The sequence below is a fragment of the Tenrec ecaudatus genome, chromosome 5, assembly GCF_050624435.1.
Source record: "Tenrec ecaudatus isolate mTenEca1 chromosome 5, mTenEca1.hap1, whole genome shotgun sequence".
Classification (NCBI taxonomy): Eukaryota; Metazoa; Chordata; class Mammalia; order Afrosoricida; family Tenrecidae; genus Tenrec; species Tenrec ecaudatus.
In genome coordinates, this window is record NC_134534.1 from 146,161,806 (window position 1) to 146,189,509 (window position 27,704).

A 27,704-nucleotide genomic window follows, 5' to 3' on the forward strand; every position below is an offset into this window, starting at 1 on the left:
AGTTCAAATTCTACCTTCACGTCCATGTCTTACCACAGTACTCTATATTTTTCCACTGAACTTGAGTCTAAGATTATGTGAACTTGGACTTTGAGATGTGTGATTGGGGATGAGTAAAACTGATCACAGACACAACTTTAATAAGGCCAACTCTTTCCCAATTAATCATCATTAAATAAAAAAGAAATAAAGCCAACTCGGTGGAAGATAGGACCACAAATGGAAAGCAACACATCTTGATGACATTGTGGAAGCCCCTGAATTGTGTCTTGATAAGTCCAGGTGTACCCGAAAATTTTCAGCTACATGAATCATTAAATTCTCTTTTATTATTTAATAAAACCGTTTAACTTGAGTTTTCTGTAATTTACAAACAAATAAATCCTAACTGGAGTTCTAACTGATGAACATCTAAGTTGAAATTGTATTTGTTCTAGATGATTCATTTGAAAAGTCAGGGCAGTGTCAGTTAGGGAAGACTTTATGAGTAAAATGGGATTTGAAGGGGACTTTAAATAATGAATCAGAAAGAGATGAGGAGAGAGAAAGGTGTAAGTGAAACCTTGGGATTGGAATGAGCACTTTGTGCTGGTGGAACCCTAGGGAGAGAATGTGAGTCAGGGAAGACAAGGGAGGCGAGTTAAACTGGCTAGGGTGGGGCCAGGATATGAGAGAGACTTGAAACTCCTAAAGGAATTTAATGTAATGGGAATAGGAAGTAACTGGCAATTAAGGAAGATTATATTATGTTGACGGTTAAGGGTGAGAGAGGCTGAAAGACCAGCTTCTTAAATTGATGCAATATGGACCACAAAAAATATAACAACAGGGCTAGCAATGATGAAGAAGAGCAAAAGGGAAAGAAATGAGAGCTATTTAAGTGGGAAAACAAAAGGTTTTGCTGATTAGGATAATTAAGATAAATGAGCTATATATAGATGGTGCACCCTTTGAACACTAAAGGCAGGTACAAAAATATTTAACAAATATTTATAGTTGACCCAGAAAGTGATGGGAAGTGGAGGAAAAGAACCAAATTCCAATCAGTGTACCAGCTGAGGATTCCCTTTTTATGTCAGTATCCCTCTTTTTACTTTTCTTCCACAAAGGTAATATTGTGAAAAATCTTCATCCGTTTCTCTCCATCTCCGTGGCCACCACTAGTTCAAGCCATGAAGACCTTGCATGTGGGTGATTGACATTGCTTCATTTTCATCTCCCCTCCCTGCCTCTGCAGTGGAAGTCTTTCAGGCAACTGGCAGGCTGGAGATTTCGTGGGAAGACTCACAGGACTCAACAGAGTTGTACTCATGGATATGATTTAGTGTAGGGCAGAGTCCAGGGAAAAGCCAAGTACAAGTTTCCAAGGATCTTCGCTAATAGATGTCACTCAGGAGGGTGTTTAGTTCCCTCAGCAAAAGGGGAAAACTCAAATCAGAGAAGATCATTAGAGATTCTGTGCCTGGGGATTTTATTGGGGGATGATTACTTGGCACCTTTTGCCTGGAACATACCAAAATTCCAGACTCCCAGGAGAGCAGGGGTTCCGCATAAAGCACAAGGTTTGTAGGAGCAGTCTGTCACAGTGAGGCACTTTTTCAGTTGGGTGATAGAAACTCTATTAATGATAATATCCGTGTAGGGTGTATTTTAAATCTATCTCTCTTGGAATATATGTAAAAGAGCAGAATGGGGCTACAGAAGCATGCAGAGGTGGAAGAAGATAGATGCTTCACCACATGAAGATCACCAAGGGATCCAGGAACTAAAGACTGTCCCCCAGATTCAGAGAGAGTTGTCCCCCAGAGTAGGCACCCACGATTCAGACTTTCAGACCCCTAAACTGTGATAAGACCTAAATTTTGGTTTGCTAAAGTTACCTACATCACTATATGACTAAGGCACTATGAAACTCTTTATCCTGGTCCAAAAATCCCAGTGTGGAGTGGACAGTGAGTTTTTTTTCCATCTTCTACCATCCTCCTGAGCATCAGTCACACTGGTCTCCTCTAAGCTTCTAGACCAGCGGTTCTCAATCTGTAGGTCACAACCCCTTTGGGGAATCGAATGATGTTTTCTCAGGGGTCGCCTAAGACCATCGGAAAACACATATTTCCGATGGTCTTTGGAACCGTGATACCACTCCTCTATCTGTCCCCAGACAGGTCTGCCCACATGCAGATACGCCCACCTACAAGTACCCAGCATGAAGACTGTTACCCGTGCTACACCATGCTTCAAGACAACATTTCATTTATTTGTCATTAGAACTAAATATTTTGCAATATATAATTACATAGTATTTTTGTGATTAATCACCATGCTTTAATGATGTTCAATTTGTAACAATGAAAATACATCCTGCATATCAGATATTTACATTATGATTCATAACAATAGCATAATTGCAGTTATCAAGTAGCAACGGAAATAATTTTATGGTTGGGGTTACTACAACATGAGGAACTGTGTGAAAGGGTCGCAGCATTAGGAAGGTTGAGAACCACTGTTCTAGAAACAATCCTGTACATCAGAATTTTCTACAATGATGAAAATTGTGGGAAACAGAACCGGGAAGAGAGTGTATGAGGACAACTCTCAGCATTCAGACATTAAGGAGTCTGGGAGGCTATCGCCTGAAGGCTGCCTGACATCAAAGGCAATCAGATCCTATTGTCTGTCTCACCCTAAGTATGGCCCACAACCTTCTGATAAGGATAATGAATTGTTTCCTGGAGCAGAGCTCAAAGACACCTAAGGTCAAACCAGCTCAGAGATCATCAAGGTTAGCCTGACATCTTGACTCTAGAGCCCGCCCATCTTGTTTGTACCTTCCTATCACATGTGTGCTTCTAGTACCTCCCCTTCCTGTTAAGTGTACACCCCCAGCTCATCCCATCCTGTCACATGTATGACTCTTGTACAATCCCTTCCTGTTATGTTTGTGCTTACTGTGACTTGCTTGCCCAAGATTACATGAGTCTGTGAGTAAATAAAGAATGGTCTCCAGAGGATGTATACTGGTACAGATAGGAACTGGAAACACAGGGAATCCAGGACAGGTAAACCCCTCAGGACCAGTGGTTAAACTGGTAATACCAGGAGATTGGAAGGAAGGTGGTGTAGAAAGGGGAAACCTATCACAAGGACATACATATAGCCCCCTCCCTGGGGGACAAACAACAGACAAATGGATGAAGCGAGGCGTCAGACAGTGTAAGACATGACAAAATAATAATTTATAAATTATCAAGGGTTCATGAGGGAGGGTGGACAGGAAGGGAGGGGAAAAACTGAGGCGCTGATACCAAGGGCTCGAGTAGAAAAAAGATGTTTGGAGCATGATGGTAGCAACAAATGTACAAATGTGCTTGACAAAAATGGATGGATAAAAAAAAGAGGACCTGATGCGAGGGGCTTAAGTGGAGAGCAAATGCCTTGAGAATGATTGGGGCAGGGAATGTATGGATGTGCTTTATACAATTGATGTATGTATATGTATGGATGGTGATAAGAGTTGTATGAGTCCGTAATAAAATGTAAAAAAAGAAAAGAGGAGAAAAAAATGATTAGGGCAAAGACTGTACAGATGTGCTTTATACAATTGATATATGTATATGTATGAACTGTGATAAGAATTGTATGAGCCCCAATAAATTGTTAAAAAAAACAAAATGGATGGATGTGTGGATTGTGATAAGAGATGTGCAAGCCCCAATAAAATGATTTTTTTAAAATATGGTCTTTTTCTGGTTCCGGTCATCATGGAATGAGGTGAGCCCTTGCATGCTTTATCGTGTCTGATGTCTCTTGAATTGATCCCTCCACTACACAACTGCTCCTTGGATCCATTCGGTTGTAGGGAGGCTGGTATCCCCACAGAAAATGTTCTTCTGCACTGTCTGATACAATAGCTTCAAGCCACATGTGACTTGAGATATAGCTAATGCAATAGATTGTCCTGTCCAGCAGGACATCAACAACATGGACCTGAAAGAGGGACTGGGAATGAAGATGGGCAAGGGCGCGGAGAAATGGAGGCAAGACATGAATCTGATCAAGCCTCGTTTTATTGAGTTGAGAGCAGAGGTTTAAATAGCCAGCGAGGGGCTGGCACCATTACGTCACATGTAAAATAGGGTACAGCTGAGGTAGCCAATAGTCGTGCATCTTTAAACAAGGAAGGGGTGGCGGGCAACTGATCAAACAGGTAAGTATGCTAATGAAGCATTCCTGGTGAGCCTGGGGGGAGATGCCATCAGACATGTATTGACCAATGAGCATAGCAGCTGCTAGTGAAAGATCACCAATCCTAGCAAGGGTCAGGGCAGCCACCCTCTGGCGGGAAAGGAACAAAGGGCAGAAAAACCTCTGGGCATTTTGTATGGCGAAAGTAAATTCATGGCTAAAATCCAGGGTGGGGATACATGCAGCTCCCTATAATAGATAACATTAATTTTTATTTTACTTGTATCTAAAGAGCCACGTGTGGCTTTCACATTGGGCAGCATAGTTCTAGACCACATCCACTTCTCCCATTTTAAGCGCTTTCGTCACATGGGAAGTTTACTTTGGGGCAATGGGAACCTCCAGGTGCACTGTGAGGTAGGCAGGGTATCCCAAAGGTCACTGAACGGAAAGGGCTCTTAGACTTACATAAGATACCTGAATCACACAGTTTATTAAATTAACTTAAATAGCACATTGAGAAGCCAGGCGAAAGAGATGAGGTAAATTAGCATTCCATTAGAAAAGGTGCCGCTGGCAGGAAGGGACTGACTCATTGTCTCCCCACATGTTACAGAAGGGAGCACAGCCCCATGGGGGTTTCTTGGTTGTAATGGGGTTTCTTGGTTGGAATCTTGACGTAAGGAGATCACCAGACCTTTTTTCACCTGCCAGTTCAGTTTCAACTGCCAGGCTTTTGATTAGTCGCCAAGTGCAAGTCATTCATACCGTCAAGGGACCGTGCTATTAAAATCACACACATGCTTTGTGTGAATGTTCTCTGTCTCTGCTGCACTAGCCTTCCTTCCGGGATGGATCAGCTATAAGGTTCAAGCAAGGGGACCCACAGGCAAATAGTGGCCTAGGTCAATGATTCATAGTGATGCTGGGCAACAAGGGTCTGAGATTTTCTGCCACAGTTTCAGCCAAAGACAGACCAGGTGAATAGAGAAACTTTATTCTGAAGCACAACACAGAAGGTCACAGTGAGGTCTACTACCTCCAAACTTTTAAAAATGCAGTGAAAAGCAATTTACATACTAGAAGGTTTACAACCAATACCAGGAAGCCATTAGCAGGCTTTATAATCTTCACAGGATACAATTGATACTCAAGGAGGCAAGTTTTGCAATGATAATAGCAAATTATCTATACCTACATTTCTCCAGGGGTCATAGACCAATATGCCCTTAAGCTTCCTTCGACCTGGTTTATCTACATGGGATGCATCTGTACCTGGCCTTACCAGAAAACTATCTCCTGAGGCCTCTGAAGGATGGGGCGGGGTGGGGAGGGGAGAGGCACTTGCTCCTGGCTCTTATCTTGATAGCCTTGGTTACTGCTCTCCTGAGTTAGAACACCCCTACTGATTGAGTTTAAAAGGAAATTTTACTGCACGGTTACATTTTGGATTTTCAACTAGCTAAATCTTAAATTATATTTCTAGTATGTGATTATCAGTGGGCTAACTCTTTCATCCCTCTACTAATACTTGCTTTGCTGGCATGACCCAGGGACAATTGTGCCTGACCAAGCTATAGCTTGCCAAATAGCCACTGAACAGTTATGGTCTTAGTTTAGCTTTAAGTGTATAGATTTTTCGAACATAGGACACATAGATCAGGTTAGTTATCACCAAGGCGGTGCGCTGCAAACCATGAAGTCGGTAGTTCAAAACCACCAGCCACTCTTCAGGAGAAAGATGAGGTTTTCTACTCCCATAAACTGTTGCAGTCTCTGAAACCCACAGGGGCAGTTCTGTCCTATGGGGCTGCCATGAATTAGACTCAATTTGATAGCAGCGATTTATGTTTTTGGAGTTATTTATTAGGTGCTCACATATACATTTAATGTATGTATGGTACACATTCAGTGCCTTTTCTATTTCATTTATCATGAACATTCTACTTTATGAATATTTAATGCATCATGAATATTATTTTTAGTTTTCCATTCCTTTCTATGCTTAAAACCCATGTCTACTAACTTCTTATCTCCATGTTACACATCTTGAATGTTTATCTACCTCATTATTAAATTTTCTTCTGCAGTGCACCTAGTATTCTCAAACAGTACAATCAATGCATACCTATGTAATAAAAAATTTGGCCTTTGTGTTTGAATGCTGGGAGGTAACCTCTAATCCAAGAAATTTCCCCACGAGTAGGAGTGTCTTTGTTATTCAAGGTGGGCCCCTTGACCACACCTGATAGCTTATGCTAAGAAGGTGACTCAGGATTGGAGGGAGGTGGGGAGCAATTGAGGATTGGGGTTTTGAATCACTGAACAACAAATCAATTTTTAGGGAGGGGAATGGGGCTGGAGGTTAGTTCAATCAATTATGCCTATAAAATGAAACCTTCCTAGATGTTGGGATTCCAAATTAGGTTAGATAAACTTTACTGGTTGGCACACCCCAATATTGGAAGAATAGCTGTGGCAGTCACCTAATCTGGTGTCAATGTAGATTAAGAGGGTAGGGGTGGATTCTGGCCCTGAGACCTGTTCTTTCTTCCGCCGGAGCTGACCTCGGGAGTGCGGTTCTGGTGCAGGCAGTGTGTCTTCGCGCAGTTGGAACCATGGAGAAGCAGCCCAGCTCACTAGTCCCCCTGCATTGGTTTGGCTTTGGCTTTGGCTACGCAGCACTGGTTGCTTCTCGTGGGATCATTGGCTACGCGAAAGCAGGTAGTATCCCGTCCCTCGCTGCTGGGCTTCTCTTGGGGGCGGGGGGTTAGCAGGCCTGGGTGCATATCAGCTCTTGCAGAATCCCAGGAACGTGTGGGTTTTCCTAGCTGCATCCGGGACCTTGGCTGGCATTATGGGAATGAGTTTCTACAACTCCGGGAAATTTACGCCTGCAAGCTTAATTGCAGGTGCCAGTTTGCTGATGGTCGCCAAACTTGGAATAAGTATGATGGCTTGACATCAATTTAGTCCTGTCCCAGCTTGAACTCAAGAAGAATTATTAAAAGTCTCCAGACTTCTGCTATTTTTATTGTAAAAAATATGTGTAAGACTTAAGTGTTTTCACGTATTCTCTCCTTTTAAAACAATAGCACTGAACTTTCCCGAGAAAAACACATCTGTCATTATTATTATTGCCCTACAGAGGTGATCATATACCATCAAGTCCATGTCCACTGATAGTGATTCTGTAGGACAGAGTAGAACTGTCCCTGTAAGTTTCCAAGAATAATCTATGGGAGTAGAAAGCCCCTTCTTTTCTCCTGGGGAAGTGACTGGTGATTTTGAACTGCTGACCTTGTGGATCACAGCCCAATTGGTAACCATGACACCACCAAGGCCCCGGTTAGATACCCTACGAGCTTATAGTGAAAGCATCCAACAATCTGAGTCTTGGATATTGGTGTCATCTCTTTCCGTAATTACATGTACCTTCTCATTGGGCAAAAGGCCCTGGAACTCCATGCCCCTACTGGGTGGAAAAGTTTGAAGAAATCTCGTATCAGCTTGCATATAATCATTGTTTTCTCACCTTACAACACAGTTAATTTTGAATTCTGTTACATGAGATGGAAATAAAATTTTTACTCTTAAAAAAAAGAGGGTAGGGGTGGAGTCTAGGCTGTCAATCTGGAGATAGCCAATGAGACTTCTGTGGGCATGGCCTTCTCCTGAGAATTCTGGGAAATCTGGGACTTCCTCCTTGGAGGCGGAAGACACCTCTCTCTCTCTACCTTCCTGGGAGATGCTGCAAAAGACAATCCACATGGATGCAACCAGACCTCTGAAGCCGGAGAGCCACAGAGAGACCCCTGCCGGCCCTAAGATGCTTACAATGCCACTGGACCCAAAGGCTTTCAACCCATTGGCTTGTGGTTGCCCTGCATTTGGCTTCATGGAATGTGTTTTGTGAGTCTGAAGAGGACTTTATAGGTTGGTATCAGACATATGGGCTACTATCAGCCTTGGACTGGACTGGGTTGGGATGTTCTCTCAATGTTCAATTGCTCTTGTATATAAATCTCTTTCTTATATACATATGTGTGTCCATGACTTTGTTTCTCTAGTCGACCCAGACTAACACATAGCCCATCTCTGAAGACTGCTTTAGGGTACTAAAGAGACCCTAATCTGAAATGTAATTTAAGGAGAACATTTAACCATCACTGCTACAGGTGGGAAATACAGAAGCGATTGGGGTACTACATTGTTAGATAGAAGGGTTTACAAGTTCACACAGGACCCTCTAACCAAGGCAGTCAGGGCATGACTCATGACTACTTGACCCCCTGAACTGTCCTCCCCCCATATACCCTCCATCAAGGACTTACCAGACAAGACCCTTTGAGAGAGAGACTAGCCCTCCTTGGGCTCCCTGGGGAGGGGTGGAGGTAATGTACTTCCCAGGGCAAGATTATCTACAGCCTTGGTTCATGATCAGAAAGAATTCAATGGAAACTTAATCTGTTTGGGGGCCCTACAAATGGATTTGGGGCTTTCATTGCCAGAGGACTATGGTAAGCTTCACCTCTGGGACCTTCCTATATTCCTGCCATTGCATATCTCTTTGGCTGATTGTTATTACAATAAAAAACGTAGTAGTCGATAGAGTGTTTTTTGAGTTCTGTGAGTCATTCTAGTGAATGATCAAACCTGAGGGAATCCATAAGGACCTCCGAATTTGTAGTCAGTTGGCTTGAAGTGGTGTGACCCTCTGGACTCCCTCACTGTGTCTGGTGTCTGAAATGAGGGCTTCTTGTGGAGGACTGTGTCCTTAGAATGTACATTTTGCCCCAAAGCCCAAGATAGACCTCTGTATGTTTGTTTTCTCTCTCTAGACCAGCGGTTCTCAGACTGTGGGTTGCAACCCCTTTGGGGATTCAACGACCCCCCCTTTCCCAGGAGTCGTCCAATTCATAACAGTAGCAAAATGATAGTGGTGAAGTAGCAACAAAAATAATTTTATGGGGGAGCGGGGAGGGAGGGGAAAAAAAAAGAGGACCTGATGCAAAGGGCTTAAGTGGAGAGCAAATGCTTTGAGAATGATTGGGGCAGGGAATGTGCGGATGTGCTTTATACAATTGATGTATGTATATGTATGGATTGTGATAAGAGTTGTATGAACCCCTAATAAAATGTAAAAAGAGAAAAAATAATAATTTTATGGTTGTGGGGGGGGGTCACCACAACCTGAGGAACTGTATGAAAGGGTCGTGGCATTTGGAAGGTTGAGAACCACTGTTCTGGAATATCCTTTCTTTGGCTCATCCCGTAAGAAGTTCCCTTAAATTCTTAGATTTCAGTAGAAATGTCACTGATTCCGAGAAGCCTTCCCTAACTACATTATCACATCCAAGTAAAATAGATCTTCACTCTCATTAATCGACATCTTAGTCCAATGCTTGTGCTTTATGCCTACCAAAGTTCATACGTATATATTTAATTTAGTCTATTTTTGGTGAAATTAAACACAGCCCAACATACCCGATCAACAACTTCCACATTTATAATTAATTCCAGGACATCGGTTACATTTTTCACATTGTGTCCTCATTTATAATCGTTTTATTTGCTTGCTTAGTTTCTTTTTATCTGTTTTCCCTGACAAAACTGTAAAGTTTTGCCATGGCTGAAATTACTGTTGTAAAACTCAGCAAGTTTTCAGGGAATATCTACAAATGAAACTTCAAAGCACATATAAATGTTTGATAAAAAGAAATTCTTTTTTTTAGAAAAAGAAATTCTTTAGTGTTGCATCTATCACACAAGCTAAGCGTTGCCTAAATTAAACTTCATCCAGGAAGACTTGCATGGTTGGCATCCTAACTGGCAGTACCAACAGGCGCAGAGGATGAGGATATAATACAAAGAGAAAGCAAAAGGAAAAATCTGTACAGCCCAGCAAGCTTTGTGCCTGAAAATTATTTTCAATGTGCTTATGAAGTCAAATTTTTAATCCATTTCCTCAAATTATTTGTAAGGGGTTACCATCTCAACTACACTGCAAAAATACATCACAGCAAAGACTTCTAATGAGAATTAGTTCTCTTCGTAAATTCTTGACAAGGTCACCAGGAATAGTGGCGCTCATTTAGTCTTGGCATTTCATTTTTTTAACATAGATAAAACTTTTACTCACCATCAAATTAGAATTTGCCGTGTCTTTTGTGTCTATTGGCACTGCCCACCTGGGTAGTGTCCCATGAACTGAGTTTAATTTAGGTAGCAGAGTTTGCTCCATCGGGCATCATTGGTTCGTCCCAAATGCAGAAGAGAACGAATGTGTCCAAAGGAAACTGGGATTTTTCTCAGGCAGGATTTATGCATGTTCAAGGTTAGACTAATAAACAAAAGGCAAGCATAGTAAAATCCTGTCAGAAGTTGAAGCCCAGCTCCAATAACTGAAATGGAGACTTGGCTGTTTTGCCTTGATAGATGGTAAGAAGAGAATTAAGCTTATTTTAACACGGTCTTTATGACTGTCTCTCCATTTTAGGTTGGGCTAAAGGAAAATTATAGTTCAGGAAACCTTTTGCTTCTCTCTTGACAGAGATGGGGTGGGGCAGTGAGAAAGAATGTTGGACTGTGTCGCAGGAGGTCTGGCTCCTTGCAGTGAACTAAGGCAAGTTATTAGCTCTCTGCTCCATAGTTTTTCTCAACCATATCTTGATATAATAGAGAATTGTTTGATCTTCAACAACGCTAACTGCTCACACAATATCATAGGATTTAAAATAAAAATTTTAAAAACTCTTCTATGTCTTGTTTCTTATTATGTCCTAATTTCAGAGAGCTGTTATTTGTGGATGGGACCCTGGTGGCACAGTGGTCATGAGTCTGGCTGTGATCTGCAAGGCCAACAGTTTGAAACCACCGTCTGCTCTGAGGGAGAAAGGTGAGGCTTTCTACTCCTGTAAAGAGTTACAGGCTCGCAAACACACAGGTGCAGTTCTGCTCTGTCCTACAGGGTCAACAGGTGTTGGAATGGACCCCAGAGCAGTGAGGGTTTGTTGGTTCGTTTGTTATTTATGTGCATATCTTGTCTGCCTTGCTAGATTGAGAAGTCTTATAAAATGTATCCCTCGTCACTTAGAACTGTGACTTTCATAAGGTAAATATTTGAAGGAAGAAAAGGATAATAAGTTATACTATCTTCTTTTGTTCTGAAGATGATTTTCAATGAGATTTGTTTCATCTTTGTAGTGAGATATGCTGTATATACTGGTGTATAAGCTGAGTTTTTTCAGCACATTTTTTAATGCAGTTTTGTGGTAAAATTAGGTGCCTCGGCTGATATTCGGGTCGGCTTATACTTGAGTATATACGGTATACAAGAATTGACTTAATGACAGCTTACAACAATTACAAGGGGACTTGGGAAATACCACCTGCTTTCAGGTCCTTTGTTTTCTAAGAACTTTTAAAAATTAATTAATTTTATTGGGGGCTCTCGCAACTCTTATAACAATCCATACATCCGTTGTGTCAAGCGCATCTGTACATATGTTGTCATCATTCTTTTCTGGACATTTACTTTCTTTTAAACCATTGATATCAGCTCCTCTTTTTTCCCTCCCTGCTTCTGAAAACTTTTTGAAGTCCCCTCATCTATCCTTTAGCTAGATGATTAGATTGTAGTAGTGAAGATTTCTCCTATTTTATCAAATGATAAAAGTAATTGTTGCTGTTGGCTGCCATTGAGTTGGTCCCTGGCCCATGGTGGCCCCATGACCAACAGAACACTTGCTGACCAGTTCGGCACCATCCCCATGACCAGTGCAAATTGGCCCATCGTGATTCACGGAAATGTCCTTGGTTGGTTTTCAGAAGTGGGTCGCGAGGCCTTTCTTTCTAGCCTGTGTTAGTCTGGAAGTTAAACCTGTTCAGCTCATGGCAGCATGCGACCTTCTGCTGTTCCTGACACTCGACCTCGGGTCTACTGCATTGAAGGCGAGAATGCTACCACTGAACCACCTCATTTGAAATGGAATAAATCAATAAAATTAGTGGAATATTTTAGAATATGAAAAACGCAGAAGCAATGCATTAAGTTGATATTCTATTACATGGCTCTTTGGGTAAATAGATTCTTAAGGAAGATTCCCTATAAGCACTTGGCATGGTAAATAAAGCCTAACGTAGTGAATCAGGATTATTTACTGAGATTCGTATATTTCTAAATTAAGACAAACAAACAAAAACCTAGCTCAAACTGGCTTCAACCCAAAAGGGAAATTTACTGATTAACAGATGTGAGAAGATGAGACTTGGGCTGAGTTATGTGATTAGTACTTAGTTTTATCCTTTCCCTTCCTTGAAGTTTTCTCTGGGGCTTGTTGCTCTTGTAGAATGATGAAGCAAATCGCGCTCACTGCCGCAGAGTGCAATCTGACTCATATTGACCCGAGAGGACAGGAGAGAACTGACCCTGTGACTTTCCAAGACTCTGTTTACCGGGCTTTTCCAAGACGCTTAACTGCTTATGGCAGTGGTTCTCAACCTGTGGGTCATGACCCCTTTGGGGGTCAAGCGACCCTTTCACAGGGGTTGCCCGATTCATAACAGTAGCAAAATTAGTTATGAAGTAACACAAAAATGATTTTATGGTTGGGGGTCACCACACCACGAGGAACTGTATTTAAGGGTCGCAGTATCAGGAAGGTTGAGGACCACTGGGTAAGAGGGCTTTCTGCTCCTGGAAAGAATTCCAGTCTCGGCAACCCAAAGTTCTGCTTTGTCCTAGAGGGTCACTATGGTAGACATTGACTCTATGGCAGTCATTTTGAGGGTGTTTTTGTTTCTGCTTTCCTGAACTGTTTACAGAAATAGAAAGCCAGTCTTTCTCCCTCGAAGCGGCTGACCTTTTCAATCACAACATCAGTATCACTCCCCAGGGCTCCATTACGATCATAAGGCAGCTAATAACTCCAAACTCACATTCTAGGCCCTCAGCAGCCGTCGTGTTAGAAGAGTTCCTCTTTTAGAAGATGTCCAAAGACTCCCAGAATAGCTTCCCATCAGTTGCTTGGTCAGGGGGATGTGCAGCCTCCTTGACTCGTTCTCAGGTACAAGGACCCACTGACGGAGGTGGAATCCACAGTAATGTTCAGTTACTCCCATCCTTCCTGGACTGGGAATAATGGTGAAGTAACTGTCATTGATAAACAGGGACATCTAAAGCAGCAGGCGCAATAGATGACAGGCAGGAAAGGGGCAGTGGAGATTCACAATGACGACAAAAAACAAATCAATCCTAGTTCCGCAAAACAAAGCTATAGCTGCATGAGACCCACTTGTTTTGGGTATAAAAGCAACTAATAGAATTTAGCAGTCAACACTAAACAAAAGCCAGTCTTTGTGATTATAGTCTGATTTTTAACTCCTACCTACCAATTGGAAATCTGTATATTGTATACATTTTAAAATTTTATTTTTGTTGTGGAGAAAACACAGCAGAACACACATACCCATCCAATGATCTCCATGTACAATTCAGTAACATTGACTACATTCTTGATTTGTGCAATCCGTCTCACATTTCTTGCCCGAATTATTATAAATTCACTGTACCTTGTTAAAGTTTTAATGTAAAAGGTGATTCACATTTTGATGATAAATTGCATTCTGCTGCAAATGACAGATCTCATTGCAGTGACTGAAACAGAAAAAGGGTTTAATTTTCTCTTGAAAGGAAAAATTTAGAGGCAGTGATTGTTGGCAATAGTTTGGGGCCGCTTGTGGTCGGTCTCAAAGAGGCTGTGGGGATTTGGCCTTCACATCAGGTTGGCAGTAAGAGGAAGTAGAGTACAAAACAGCAAAAATGATTGTGGCAGTTAGATTCTATGCCAACTTGATGGTACCCTGGGTGGGATGTGTGTAGGGGTCAAGTCCAACCTGTCAATCAAGTGGTGGCCCAATGATGCCTCCTGGGAAGTGTTGTCTTTTTGTAAGGGAGACACTGGGATTCCTCCCCTCTCTCTCCATCTTCACCTTCTTTCTTGCTGGAACCCTGCCTCCAGGGCTGTCCTATATGGCCCTGAGACCCAACCTGGGAGTTGCTTGTACTCTGCCCTGTTTCCACAAACCTTGAATCCAGGAGACTCTGCACCCACACACCTGTGATCTCCCAGCATCCTGCCTCATTGACCTACAGTTGCCTGAGGCTGAAGAGGGCTCCAGCTGGTATCAGACCCATGGACCTAAGTTGGACAGGTACTCACACAGATGAAAAGAAAATGTCAAATTTTGTTAGGTAGCTAGATTTAGGGATGGGGGTTGTCCATCCCATGCCTGCAAAGTCCTCCATATGTGAGGTTGGGAAGGACTCGGTCTACTATGAAGACCCCAAACTGAGTAGTAAGGGAGGGGGAGGGCCTCCCTCCCACAAGGGGATACAAATGCACCTGCTCCAGGCCTACTTGGGGCCTACAGCCTCTCTTGCCCCCCAGCCCGCACGATTTGGTCCCCACCTCACTCTCTGGTCTCAGCATCCTCCTGCCCCTTGCTCCCTCAACCCCTCTGTCACTGGGATTCCCAACCCCCACCCATACACACACCACATACACATTTCCGCACATGTGGGTGTGTTTTTCCACGAGGTTCATTGCGCCCAGTTGTGAACCCCTTTGAGACTTTAAACCTGAAACTCATCCGGCTTTTCATAAAAGCCTACTTGGATTACATAATGGGCGAAACCTTACCATTCCAGACAAAAAATTTCTCATCTGTCAGAATATTTATATCTACTCAAGTTGTTCTTTTTGCACATAGTCTATAAAGTCAGCATCATTTGATATGTTTTGTTTTATAATTGATTTTACTTCTACTTAAAATATAGGCACCGAACATTCTTCTTTCATAAAAGGTTTTTCTGTAGCTTTTTTAATAACTGCATGAGAGTCCTATACCTATTCCATCTCCCAAGCAGCAACACTGTCAATAGTTGCCTGTGTATCCTCTTTAGTGCTTTTTTTCTTTAAAAATTTTTAATAAATCACTTTATTGGGGGCTCTTGCAGCTCTCATAACAATCCATCCATCCATTGTGTCAAGCACATTTGTACATTTGTTGCCATCATCATTTCTAAAACATTTTCTTTCTACTTGAGCCCTTGGTGCCAGCTCCTTTTTTACCCCCTACCTCCCCCTGTTTTCTTTTCATCCACTTAATCAATGACTTTTGGGCTTTTATCATGGTCAGTCTCAAGTAGCCTAGCCTCCCTTCCAATTTTCTGTTTATAATCTGGGAAACCAAGTAAACATTCATTAGAATATGTATGAATTTAGGCAAAAATAACTTATGAATGACAAGCTCAGATTAAAGGGCATGGGTATTAGCCTCCATGGAAGACGCACACCAGCCTATGTGATCACGAGGTGTCAAAAAACCAAAAAAATCTAATCAAAGAACCAAAAATCAAATCATTGTGAGTGAGGGGGAGTGTAGATTGGGGACCCAAGAACCATCTATAGGTAACTGGACATCCCCTTACAGAAGGGTCTTGGGGAGGAAACAAGCCAGTCAGGGTGTAGTGTAGCAAGGATGAAACATATAACTTTCCTCTACTTTCTAAATGCTTCCTCCTTCGCCACTATCATGATCCCAATTCTACCTTACACATCTGGCTCGATCAGAGGATGTACATTGGTACAGATAGGAACTGGAAACACAGAGAATCCAGGACAGATGATCCCTTTAGGACCAGTGGTAAGAGTGGGAGGGTGGAGTAGAAAGGGGGAACTAATTACAAGGATCTACATATAACCTCCTCCGTGGGGGATGGACAACAGAAAAGTGGGTAAAGGGAGACGTCGAACCTGGAAAGATATGACAAAATAATAATTTATAAATTATCAAGGGTTCATGAGGGAGAGGGGAGCGGGGAGGGAGGGGGAAAAGTGAGGAGCTGATGCCAGGGGCTTAAGTGGAGAGCAAATATTTTGAGAATGATGAGGGCTCATGAATGTACAGATGTGCTCTACACAATTGATGTATGATTGTGATAGAGTTATATGAGCCCCTAATATAATGATTAAAAATAAATAAATAAATGAGTGTTACCATCTTCCCTTTTACTATGCTAAAAGTGAGCTACATTTAGGAAATGTTTGTAGATAAATGTTTCACATGTTCACACAACTGACGATAAAAGGAAAATTCTATTAAATAGAACAACCATGTGAGGCTCTTTTAAAAGTGCATCGATTCATTCATTAGGTAAGTAAAGATGAAAAGATTAAGTTCTTGAACATTTTTTCTCCTCTGTTGTGCATTTCATAGTGTTCTTTGGCTAGATCTTATCTTTAAAGGGTGCATTTGAACATTTTGTCTCTCTGAGATCAGTCTTCTAGTGATGACCCGTAGGCAATTGAGCATCTGTGTACTTCTCTGTGTATTTTCTTGTCACCCCAAATGTAGCTATAACCTAGCATCCCTGGCAGTGTTTAGCTCTAGTGCAAGAAAGAAGCATTTTGTCTTCCCAGTTAGGTAGGTCTCTATGGCATTTGGGCTCCCTCCCTTAGTTTCTTATGATAAAATCCAGCCCAGAGACATTGTAATTCACACCATTGTCTAAAGCTCCCTCTTTCCTCCCCTTGCCCCCTCTGGCCTCTGACAATTGCTGAAATGCCAGGAGTTTGAGTAGGGAGGCTTGGAATGTTTTTAACCCTGTACTCAGTGTTCTTGGAAATATTAGAAGAGCAACAGAGCCATGAAGCCAGTCATGCTCTTGGCTGAAGCAGGCTACTCTGACTTAAATCCTCCGCATGTGGAAAAAGACCTAGGGCCTTAGTTGACAATAAATGCAACCTGAGCCAGTGATGTGACTTGGCTGCCAAAACAAGCTAATGTGATGTGATCCTGCATTAATAGTAGAAGGCTGGTGGCAGGGACAAGGGAGGATCTGGCCCCAGAGTACGGTCTGCAGTGGTTAGATCGTGTCTAGAAGATGGTGTTTCTTCTTGGGCACTGCATTTTAAGAGTGCTGTTGTCAAATTAGAGCATGTGCAAATCGAATCGGGCAACAGGAGGATGAATTGTCTAGACACTACATCCTATGAGGAACATTGGTGGGACTTGGCCAGTTTACCCTGGAAGAGGACATGGGTGCATGTCCGGAGCCATGAGGCCCAGCCATTACTTGGAATTTATTAGGACTTGCCTGGAGCCGTGAGGCCCGGCCATTACTTGGAATTTATTAGCCTGAGCTCTGGGCATTCTTCTACCCCAGCCTACGTGACAGAGCACTGCAACTGTAAAGCTTGAGCAAACAAGGGGTGATGCTCTTTAGATAAGCACCCGTGTCCTGCATCTCCTTGATTGGGCAAAAGATCGTCCTCCCCTATGCTTGATTTGCGTGTACATTGCCACTCCTCTGCGTACCTAATTGAAGACTGTAAGCCCTTACTGACTCATGGGCAGGGCACGCTCCCCTGAACTCCCTGATTGACCTGTTGCCAAGGTAGCCTAATCTGCATGTGTGGCTGAGGCTCCCCCCCTTTGCTGGCCATTATAAGTTATGACTCTTTGTTCATTAAAACAGGACTTGATCAGGATATTGTCTTGTCCTCATTCTCCGTGCCTCTTGTACCCACCCAATTCCCACTCTCTCCTCCAGGATCCACGGTGAATGTCCTGCGGGACGGGACAGGTGCACACCATTGTGGAAATATGGTGGTGCCTCAAACAGCTGGGATTAAAAATTCTACACAATCTAGCAATAACTCTACTGGGTATGTACACTAAAAAAGTAGGAGCCATAGTATGAACAGACACATGCACTCCCATGTACTTGTTCACAATAGTAAGAAGTTGAAAACGGGTCATATGTCCCCCAGTAGAAGAATGCATAAAGAACCTGGTATATATGCACTATGGAAGACTATACATCACTGAAAAACAATGCTGAAACCATGAAGCATCTCATGACATGGATGGACTTGGAAAACTTTATGCTGAGTGAAGTTAATCACCCACAAGAGGACAAATACTGAATAAGACCACTATTAAGAAGATAAAAACCAAGACAAAGATTTGCTTACCAAAGCAAACAGACTTTAGAGGTTCCCATGACAGACAGGGTTCCAAGGGTGAGAAGATGAAACAATGGGCTAGAAGATTGACAGGTATTGACTTGGGTAAAAGGGGGGATGTAGATCCATAAGAGGGAGAAGAGAAATTGAGTGGGAGGTGGGGTAGGAATGAGGAGAGGTTTGTGAGTGATTTGAACCGTTGAATGTAGAGTTGATGGTCTGAAATGTAAATCCATTTCATTCATAAAAAACTCATCAATGAAGAAAGAAAGAAGGCATTGGAATAACGATGTTTAAATAGTCACAAGGCTATCATGGATAAGAGCTGGACTCTTCTGCGTAATCTCAGTAGGCACAATTTAGATGAATAGGTGTAGATTACAAAGTAGCTGATCTTGTCTCCATAAAAGGAGGAGTCTTCTGGCTCATATTGAGCATCCATAAAACAGCAGTTTAGCAATGTTGTGAACTCTCCTGAGTCAGCAGTGCTGGAATGTAGTGTGGTAGGTTAAATATCAGAGGTTTAAAGAATATTCAAGAATAGGATGGGAGGCTTAAAGGTACAAGCAACTGTTCCCAACATCTTTTAAAATTCAAAGATGCTAGTGAGTGATGGGAGTCCACACAGGAAGTAAGCATCCAAACCAAAATCCACAGGCATGGAGTCCTGGCAACTCATAGCAGCCCTACAGGGCAGGGTAGAACTGGCCCTGGGAGCTTCAGAGATTCTAACCTTTCTTTTTTTTTCGAGAGTGTAACTTTTCCGGCAGTAGAGAGCCCTGTCCTTCTCCCACAGAGTGGCTGGTGGTTTCAAACTGCTGACCTTCAGGAAGCGCAATGCCTAACTGCCACGCTACGAGGTCTCCCACAAAGAAGCATCAGCACCTTTATTGTCTCAGATTGCATACAAGACGCAGTCTCAGAAACGATTAACATCCACTCTAAAATTGGCTGTTGGAGTTATGCAAGTAGAGGGGGGAAAGCCATGGGAACTTTCTGCTTTCTCTCGTCTTGTGCTCATGGAAGTTGTGTTTCCGCGTGATCCATAAGTTCTTTGAAATGATGGTTTCTGAGAGTTAGAAAGCGAAGGAAGCGAAGACCTACGCTGGCTTTTCTCTGCTGTTCCATTCCTTGCCTTTCCTTCTTCAAGCCGAAGCTTGAGCTCCTTGTCCTCCGGCCCAGCAGCGTGTTCACCATGGCCCTCAGCGATGCTAACGTGCAAAAGCAGATAAAGCACATGATGGCTTTCATTGAACAAGAAGCCAATGAGAAGGCAGAAGAAATAGATGCAAAGGCAGAAGAAGAGTTCAACATTTAGAAAGGTCGCCTGGTGCAAACCCAGAGACTGAAGATCATAGAGTACTATGAGAACAAGGAGAAGCAGATTGAGCAGCGGAAGAAAATCCAAATGTCCAATTTGATGAATCAAGCACGACTAACGCTTCTCAGAGCGAGAGAGGACCTTATCATGGACCTGCTCAGTGAAGCCAAGCAGAGGCTCAGCAAGGTGGTGAAAGATACGACCAGGTACCAAGTGCTGCTGGACGGACTGGTCCTCCAGGGTTTGTACCAGCTGCTGGATCCCTGAAGGAAGCATGATTTCCCTCTGGTGAAGGCTGTGGGGCAAAAAGCAATCCCGATGCATAAAATTGCCACCAAAAAAGATGTGGATGTCCAAATTGATCAGGAGATCTACCTGCCTGAGGACACAGCCGGTGATATTGAGATGTGTAAAGGGGACCGTAAGATGAAGGTCTCCAATACCCTCGAGAGCTGGCTGGACCTCATCGCCCAGCAGATGATGCCCAAGGTCCAGGGAGCCTTGTTGCCCACAAGAAGTTTTTGGACTAAGCCTTTTGAAGGTGGAATTCATTCCTCCATGGATACCATCTGGAAGTTTTCAATATTTTAAGAACCAAGATTATCTGTGTAACCTCTCTGCTGTTCTAATGGAACAATGGAATACCAATGGAATCAATGGCATACCCTACTGTATCAATGGAATACCCTACTGTAGCTAATGCCCTTGGCCTGATTGTTCCCAATAGTGTTTCGTGGATTCATCATTATCCTTTAATATTGCATAATGCCTGCTTCATTGTGCCTGCTTCATCTTATGTAAAACTAAAGCCATCACGACTGAATGAGAAAAATCAAAACCAAAAACCAAACTCAACTGCCACCGAGTTGCTTCTGACTCATAGGGGTCCTGTAGAACAGGGTAGAAACTGCTCCTGTGGGTTTACTGGAGTAGAAAGTCTCATCTTTTTTCCGTGGCTCTGTAGGGTAAGCATTGAGTTGTTAACGGATGTGGTTTTACAGGATAAAGCTGAGGCAGTGTGCGCCTGTAACGATTTATAGTTCCACTCTGTCTCTATCTTGAACTCTATCTCTTCTTCACTCAAAACACTGTCTCCGTACAAAATTCCTAAGGATGTGGATAGAACAATGTTTGTCTAGCAGGGTGGATCTATCTGGGCAGAATTTCAAAATTCTTAACAAAGACCTGGGTTTAATTTTCTACTCTGCAACCTATTAGCAGTGACATTTTCATTTCACAGACCCTGTTTCCTTATCAGCAAAATGGGAATGATAATAGAATCTACCTTTTTGGGCTATTGGGAGTATTACATATGAAAACCTGGGTAAAAGTGTTTTTTTTAATATGTTGATTTTGATTTAATATCTATGAACTCACCAATTCATGGCCATCAAGTAAATTCCAACTCGTAGGAGCGCTGGTAGGGTAAAGGGTCATGTGTTGGTCTGCCAACTGCAAGGTCAGCCGTTGGAAAGCACCAGCTGCAGCTCCACAGGAAAAAGATGCGACTTTCTACTTCCATAACATTAAAGTCTTGATGACAAAATAATAATCATTTATAAATTATCAAGGGTTCATGGGGAGGCGAGGAGGGAGGGGAAAAATGAGGAGCTGATACCAAGGACTCAAGTAGAAAGCAACTATTTTGAGAATGATGATGGCAACAAATGTACAAATGTGCTTGACACATGGATGCATGTATGGGTTGTGATAAGTTGTACAAGCTCCTAATAAAATGATTTAAAAAATTTAAAGTCTTGGAAACCCACAGGGGCAGTTTTACTCTGTACTATAGGGCCACTATGAGTCAGAATATCTATTTTTCTATTGTGAATTATTTTGTGTTCCCTGTTTATATTCAGCATAGTAAATGAAACCAAAACAAGATAAAACGAAAGAAAAGAAAACAACCCACTGCCTTCCAGTTGATTCTGACTCATAACTCAAAAACCACCAGGGATCCTACAGGGTTAGCATATTTTGTCCTGAATAAATCCCAGTTTATAGTATGCTGACTTGTGAGCTTTGGAATAGTCTAATTGACAGTGACTCTCTTAGGAGAGAGTAGAACTGCCCCAGGGGGTTTCCAAGGCTGTACATCTTTTTATTTTTATTAAACACTTTTATTGGGGCCTCTTACATCTCCCATCACAACCCAAGCATTCATCCATTGTGTTAAGCACATTTGTACATATGCTGCCATCATAATTCTCAAAGCATTTTCTTTTTACTTAAACCCTTGATATCAAGGCTGTTAATCTTTATGGAAGCAGACTGCCACATCTTTCCCCCTTGGAAGGACTGATAGGTGCAAATCACTAACTTGGACTAGCAGCCAAGTTGTTAGGCAGATAGGCAGGGATGGGATGTCCATTGACGCATGCCCAAGAGAGTCAAGCACGAGAACAAAGGGCGGCGCATGCTCAGAGGCCTAGGTTTTCCCGAGGTAGGTGTGGGAGGGAGTTAAACCTGGATCGGCCCACCTGGGCCAGGTGATTGCAATCCAGCCAATGGGGTCGATCTGGGGTCGTCCACCAACGCCTCCCCCTGGAATGCTTGAAAAGGCAGGAAGGGGGGGGGGTTGAGTGGGGCAAATGAGGAGGAGCTGGGGAGAGAACTTTGGAGGAGAGCTTGAAAAAGAGATCTTTGCCTGATGCCGGGCAGTCTCAGTCTCTGCCAGGCTGCATGGTCGGGAGGAATCCTGTGGTTGCCGTGTAAAACCTGAAACTTCTTTTAACTCTCATTAAACTCACTTGGATCATGAGCCAGGCTTCAGCGTGAATTCTTTCTCTTGCGGAACCAAGGACCAAGGTGTAACTAGCCGGAGAGAGATCTTATAAAGTGATCAACCATTGCAGGGCCAATAATCAGTAACAAAACAACAGACCAAATGAATGGTGGGTGCTCAGCCCAGCGCTTATCTCTAAGATTATAAATCTGTAAGAGATAAGGTTTTTGCCCCAGTGCTATGTGAGAAAGATCTACAGGTTGCTGCGGAAGCAAACCTGTCTAAAATGGGGTTCCCCGAAGGTCTGGGAAAGTTGTGTGAGTCACAGGCAAGCAGGCCAAGAAAGGTGGGTGGGGCCTTGGTGGAGAGAGTCGCTGAGTGAGGGCACAAATCTGAGTCAGCAAATTGCATAAGTGACCTGTGAGCAGGTGTTGATGGTACTGGTTCGGCTAGTATCTCTTGAAACTTCCGTTTCCCTGTTTACAAAAAAACAATAGCAATCTCAATCTCCTAGCCATGATGTGAAAGTGTGATGGGTGGATTCAATGAAGCTGTATTTGTGACACATTACTTGGCCAAGAATTAAATGCTCAATAACTGTTAGCGGCCACTACCATTTTGTTTTCATCATGGACCAGGTATTTCAAAGAAGAACTCGTGCTCGGGTCCCTGGGCTGCGAAGGATGGTGACAAGGAACTATAAACCAGTTTCACTTTCGTTTATTTTTTAATTATTAAAAAAATAATTAAAAAATTTATTAGGGGCTCATACAACTCTTATCACAGTCCATACATATACATACATCAATTGTATAAAGCATATCTGTACATTCTTTTCCCTAATCATTTTCTTTTTTTTTTTTCTAAAAAACAAAATAATTTTTTAAAAACCAGTTTCACTTTGGATGAGTCTAAAGGAAAGGCCAAAGTCTGCTTAAGAAGCTCAAGCGGCACGTGACTCCCGGTCTGCAGGCTAACCCACGCAGCACCCGGCTCCCGGATCACGTGGGCGCGGCCCGCCCCGCCCCGCCCCCCGCCCCGCCCCGCCCCGCCCCCCGCCCCGCCCCGCCCCGCGGGTCCCGGCGGCTGCGCGTGCGCGGAGCGGAGCGGGTGCTGCAGCGCGGTCCGCGGCGGAGGCGGCGCGAACAGCGAGGCCCCGGCGGATGGCTCTGCCCGGCCTGGCCGGCTCGGGGCCCAGCGCCCGCGGGCCGTGGGACGAGGCGGCGGCGGCGGCCGCGGAGAAGGAGGCTGCAGCCGTGGTGGCGGCGGGAGCCACGCCCGAGGAGGAGGACGAGGGCCGCGGCCGGGGCCTGCTGCGCTGGGATGGCTTCTCCGCCTGGCTGCACTGCGTGTGTGTGGTGGGCTTCGACCTGGAGCTGGGCCAGGCCGTGGAGGTGAGGCCCGGCTGCACCTGGCGCCCGCGTCCGGCCGCCGCCGCGGGGCAGGCCCCGCAGAACGTGCGGTTCCCAGGCCGCCGGCCGGGTGGCCTGGACCCGGGCCGCCGGGCATCCGGGCGTGGCCGCCCGCCCGGCCGGCCTGCGGTCAGTTGGCAGTTCCCGGGGGAGGACCGTGGGCTGCGGCCCGGGGTGAAAAGTTCTCGCTAGGCCATTCCCCAGTACTTGCTGGTGTTCGTCCCGTTTGACACCGGGGCTCAGGAATGGAGCCCGCAGGGGTAGCCGCGCCCGGGGAACGCTGCAGGCAGGATGTTTGCAGGCGACTTTTCCACGAAGGGAACAATGCCCGGGACCTGCGGTGAATTAGCAGTAGGCTGCCCTAGCCCAGGCAACTTTTTAGACAGACGGCCTCCGTAGTGTGCAGTGACTCTCAGTGCATTCCACTCAGACGGACACGAAGTGCCTGTTCTTAGCTGGTGTTTTCTCCTTTCGCTGTTTTTGTTCCGCCTTTCTGTGAATTCTTGATGTTGCTTCTAGAACAGGGCTGAAAAGGAATGCCCAGATCAGGGAGCATAGTCCCCCTGTGTATCGGTCAAGTCTTCCATCTGGATCGGAAGACGTAATTTGAACTGTTGTTGACTTTGGTTAGTGTCTCCTTTTGTAGTTGAAGCGTATGCTTCCTTTGTCTTTTATGTGTTCAAGAAAAACGTCAGAGGGAGGTATGTTTAATATATAATGTAAATATATATAGATTTGCGGGCAGTGACTGATCTTAATGGACCATCACATTCGAACAGGAGTGCCGAACAGGAGAAAATTGGCCTGGGCAATTTTACCCAATGCAAAGTTACTATGTCTCTGTTCAACCTGTGATCTTGGTGTTTCATCATTACACATTTTCAGTAGACATTTTCACTAGGATCCTGGGTGCTAGGCTATCTGCTGGCTGTACAGATGTGAACTGTATGCAGTAACCATGTTTGTAGATTGAGACTAAAATTAATAGATGAGTGTCAAAAAATTAATCACAGAAGCAGATTGGTCCAAATGCAGTGCCTGGCATATAGTAGTGCTCAGTAAACACTTGATGGGTGAATACATTCTTTATCCTATTGAGGAGGAACAGCAGCAGTTCTAAAGGCATGAAGACAAGATTTATAAGCCACTTTATCACTTGCGGTAATTGGCCAACTTGAAGTTACATGTACAGCCAAACACAATTTTCCTAGAAGGCATAGGATTAAGTTGTAGTTTGTGAACATTGTGTATGTGTGCGTGAGAGAGAGAAAGAAATATATACACAACAAAATGTACCCACTCACTGTTTACATGTTTACTGACAATGGCTGCATATATCTTATGTCACTATTCTGTTTCTGCCTTTAATTTTACCGCTATTAGCATATGCAATCTGCCACATAACGCTCTCATGTGTGCTTTAGAGTTTTAATTTCAATCTCTTCTAGGCAATCTCTTAATAGGGTACAGTTCTTAAAGCTGACTTTATTGAGCTACGTTGTCTAGTTTAATGAAGACCTCATGGAATAGTTTCTGGACTCAGATTTCAAAAATTGTTTCCAGGCAATAGAGGTGAGGCCCTCTAGTCTCAGTATATCCAGTAAATCTGGTTTCCATTAAGAATCTGAAGTTTTATTGTACAATTTCTTATTTTTGATCAAGATCCATCCATTGCGTCCCTGATCATGACAGTAATTATAACTGGGTACCTGCCATCTATTTCTTCTTGCCTTGTGGAGGCAATTAGGCCTGGAAACCATTTCCTTCTATGATTTTTAGATCACATTTCTTTGTCATTCCAGGATCACCATTCACAAGTGTTTAAGACTTCAGGCACAACCTACTGAACTAGGAAGAAGAGCAAACACTCAAAGTAATATTAGGCCAACTGATTGAATAGGTCCATGAAACCACCATCACATAGCTTTTATCTTTTGTATCACATTTATCCATTTGTCAATTTTATTCCTTTTCCAGTGCACTTGGAGTGTTTCTATCTTTTTGCTTAAATCCCATGAGGTGTTTCTATAATCTAAGTAGTATCAACTTAGCCAAAGCTGCTCTTCTGTATTAGTCTGGATACTTTAGAGAAATAAATTCACAGAAACTCCTGTATAAGAGAGTGTTTTCTATAAAGGTTAAGTGCACACCAAGGAAAACATCCCAACCTAGTGCTGCCCAAGCCCACAAGTCCAACAATAACCCATATGTCCTGACACCAATCTACAAAGTCCTCCTCAATCTCACAAAACAGATGCAATGATGCTGACTGCAGGAGGAAAAAGCTGAGTCAGTGAATGTATAAACATCTCAGCGCTGGCAGGGTGCTCCAGCACCCAGGGCTACACCGGGGTAGGTCCATGTGGTTTCTCCTCATGGATGCCTAGCAGGAAGTGAGCCTTGCCAGCTGAAGCAGGAACTGGCTAAGGCAGCTGCACCCTGGTCCGACTACCACAAACCAAGAGACCCGAGAACTAGAAAGGTGAGGCTCAGCCATTTATCCCTCTGCCCTTCAATTTATCCCACTTGTGTTTAATCGGCCAGGTTGGCGCAATAAACTACCTTCCCACCGCTATTTTTGTTGTAGATTCATGTATAATATAGATCATTTCACACACCCTTTTTCAAAAAAGCAAGTTCTAGTGTGTAGCTTAGGATAACAGGTGTAATACTCAAGTTGCAAAACTATTATGTCCAGTTGATGCCAATTGTGCCATCACAACAGATATTCAACATTTCCTGTAGAAAGATTTCCATTCCTTTCCCCAACTGGTAACCACTAAATAAACATTGGCTTTTTAATCTATTTAGCTATTCTATTTTTGTTAGTGTATATATTTTATTGATTAATTTTCTTTCTACTTGAGCCCTTGGTATCAACTCATTTATCCCCCTCCTCCACCCTCCCTTCCTCTCTCCCTCCCTCCTTCCCTCATAAACCCTTGATAATCTATAAAATTTTTTTTCATGTCTTACACCAACCCCTGTCTCCCTTTACCCACTTTTCTGTTGTCTGTCCCCCTGGGAGGGGGTTAATATAGATCATTGTGATCAGTTCTCCCTTTCTCCCCCTACCTTCCCCTTTCCCTCCTGGTATTGCTACTCTCATTGGTCTTGAGGGGTTTATCTGTCCTGTGCTTTCAGTACCATTGTACATGCTCTGGTCTAGCTGGTTTTGTAAGGCAGAATTGGGGTCATGATAGAGTGCGGGGGGAGAAAGCATTAAAGAACTAGAGGAAAGTTGTATGTTTCACTGGTGCTATACTGCACCCTGACTGGCTCGTTTCTTTCTTGTGACTCTTCTGTAAGGGGATATCTAATTGTCTACAGATGGGCTTTGGGTCTCCACTCCATTCTCCCCCTGATTCACATCGATATGATTTTTTTGTTTGGGGTCTTTGATGCCTGATACCTGATCCCATTGACACCTCATGATCACACAGGCTGGTGTTTCTCCCCCTGATTCACATCGATAGGATTTTTTGTTTGGCGTCTTTGATGCCTGATACCTGATCCCATTGACACCTCATGATCACACAGGCTGATGTGCTTTAGCTATTCTTATAATTTTAAATACATATCATTTAATGTCTTTTATTTAAGTGAGACCATGCAATATTTTTCTTTTGTGATTGTCTTAATTAACTCAGTGTCATTTCTTCAAGTTAGCACGTGTAAGGATTTCATTTTTCTTTCAGGCTGAGTGATACTCCACGGTGTCTGTATTTCACATTTTATTTTTGTCTTTTATTTGCTGTATAATATTTATCCATTTTGTCAGCTGGGGGGGCACTTGAATTGTTTCTCTATTTTTGCTATTGTAAGTAGTGCTGCAACAAACATTGAAGTGTGTACATCTTTTCATGTCCCCACTTTAGATTCCTAGGATTTATTCCTGAATTAGGATTATTGGATCATCTGGTAGCTCAAAGTTTTGAGGAATTGGTACATTGTTTTATTTACTTTTAAAGAGAACATTAAGTCTTATATGGCAGAAGAACAAGAAAAACATACATTATCCA

General features: G+C 43.3%; 2 protein-coding genes and 1 pseudogene across 3 annotated transcripts in view; all 3 read left to right on the forward strand.

The window, feature by feature from the left end:
* Nucleotides 1-6,806: 6,806 nt before the first annotated feature.
* LOC142448965 (transmembrane protein 14C-like) lies at nt 6,807-7,276 on the forward strand. Its single transcript, XM_075550751.1, has 2 exons — nt 6,807-6,915; nt 7,020-7,276. The coding sequence occupies exons 1-2, from the start codon at nt 6,807-6,809 to the stop codon at nt 7,148-7,150; spliced, it is 240 nt and encodes a 79-aa protein (XP_075406866.1). The 3' UTR covers nt 7,151-7,276.
* A 12,140-nt stretch (nt 7,277-19,416) lies between these two features.
* Nucleotides 19,417-20,133, forward strand: LOC142449274 (V-type proton ATPase subunit E 1 pseudogene; annotated as a pseudogene).
* A 3,262-nt stretch (nt 20,134-23,395) lies between these two features.
* DENND6A (DENN domain containing 6A) overlaps nt 23,396-27,704 on the forward strand; it is an 82,447-nt gene continuing 78,138 nt past the window's right edge. For both annotated transcript variants that reach the window (XM_075549999.1, XM_075550000.1), the window contains exon 1: nt 23,396-23,664. In XM_075549999.1, the coding sequence (XP_075406114.1) occupies nt 23,434-23,664 (231 nt within the window). In that variant the 5' untranslated portion in view covers nt 23,396-23,433. The remainder of the gene's footprint in view (nt 23,665-27,704) is intronic.

What these genes read in the sequence shown, in the direction of transcription:
- LOC142448965 (XM_075550751.1), top strand. Translation starts at nt 6,807, where the DNA reads ATGGAGAAGCAGCCCAGCTCACTAGTCCCCCTGCATTGGTTTGGCTTT. An exon ending in TGGCTACGCGAAAGCAGGTA is followed by an intron (nt 6,916 to 7,019) that starts GTATCCCGTCCC and finishes GGGTTTTCCTAG; the next exon opens with CTGCATCCGGGACCTTGGCT.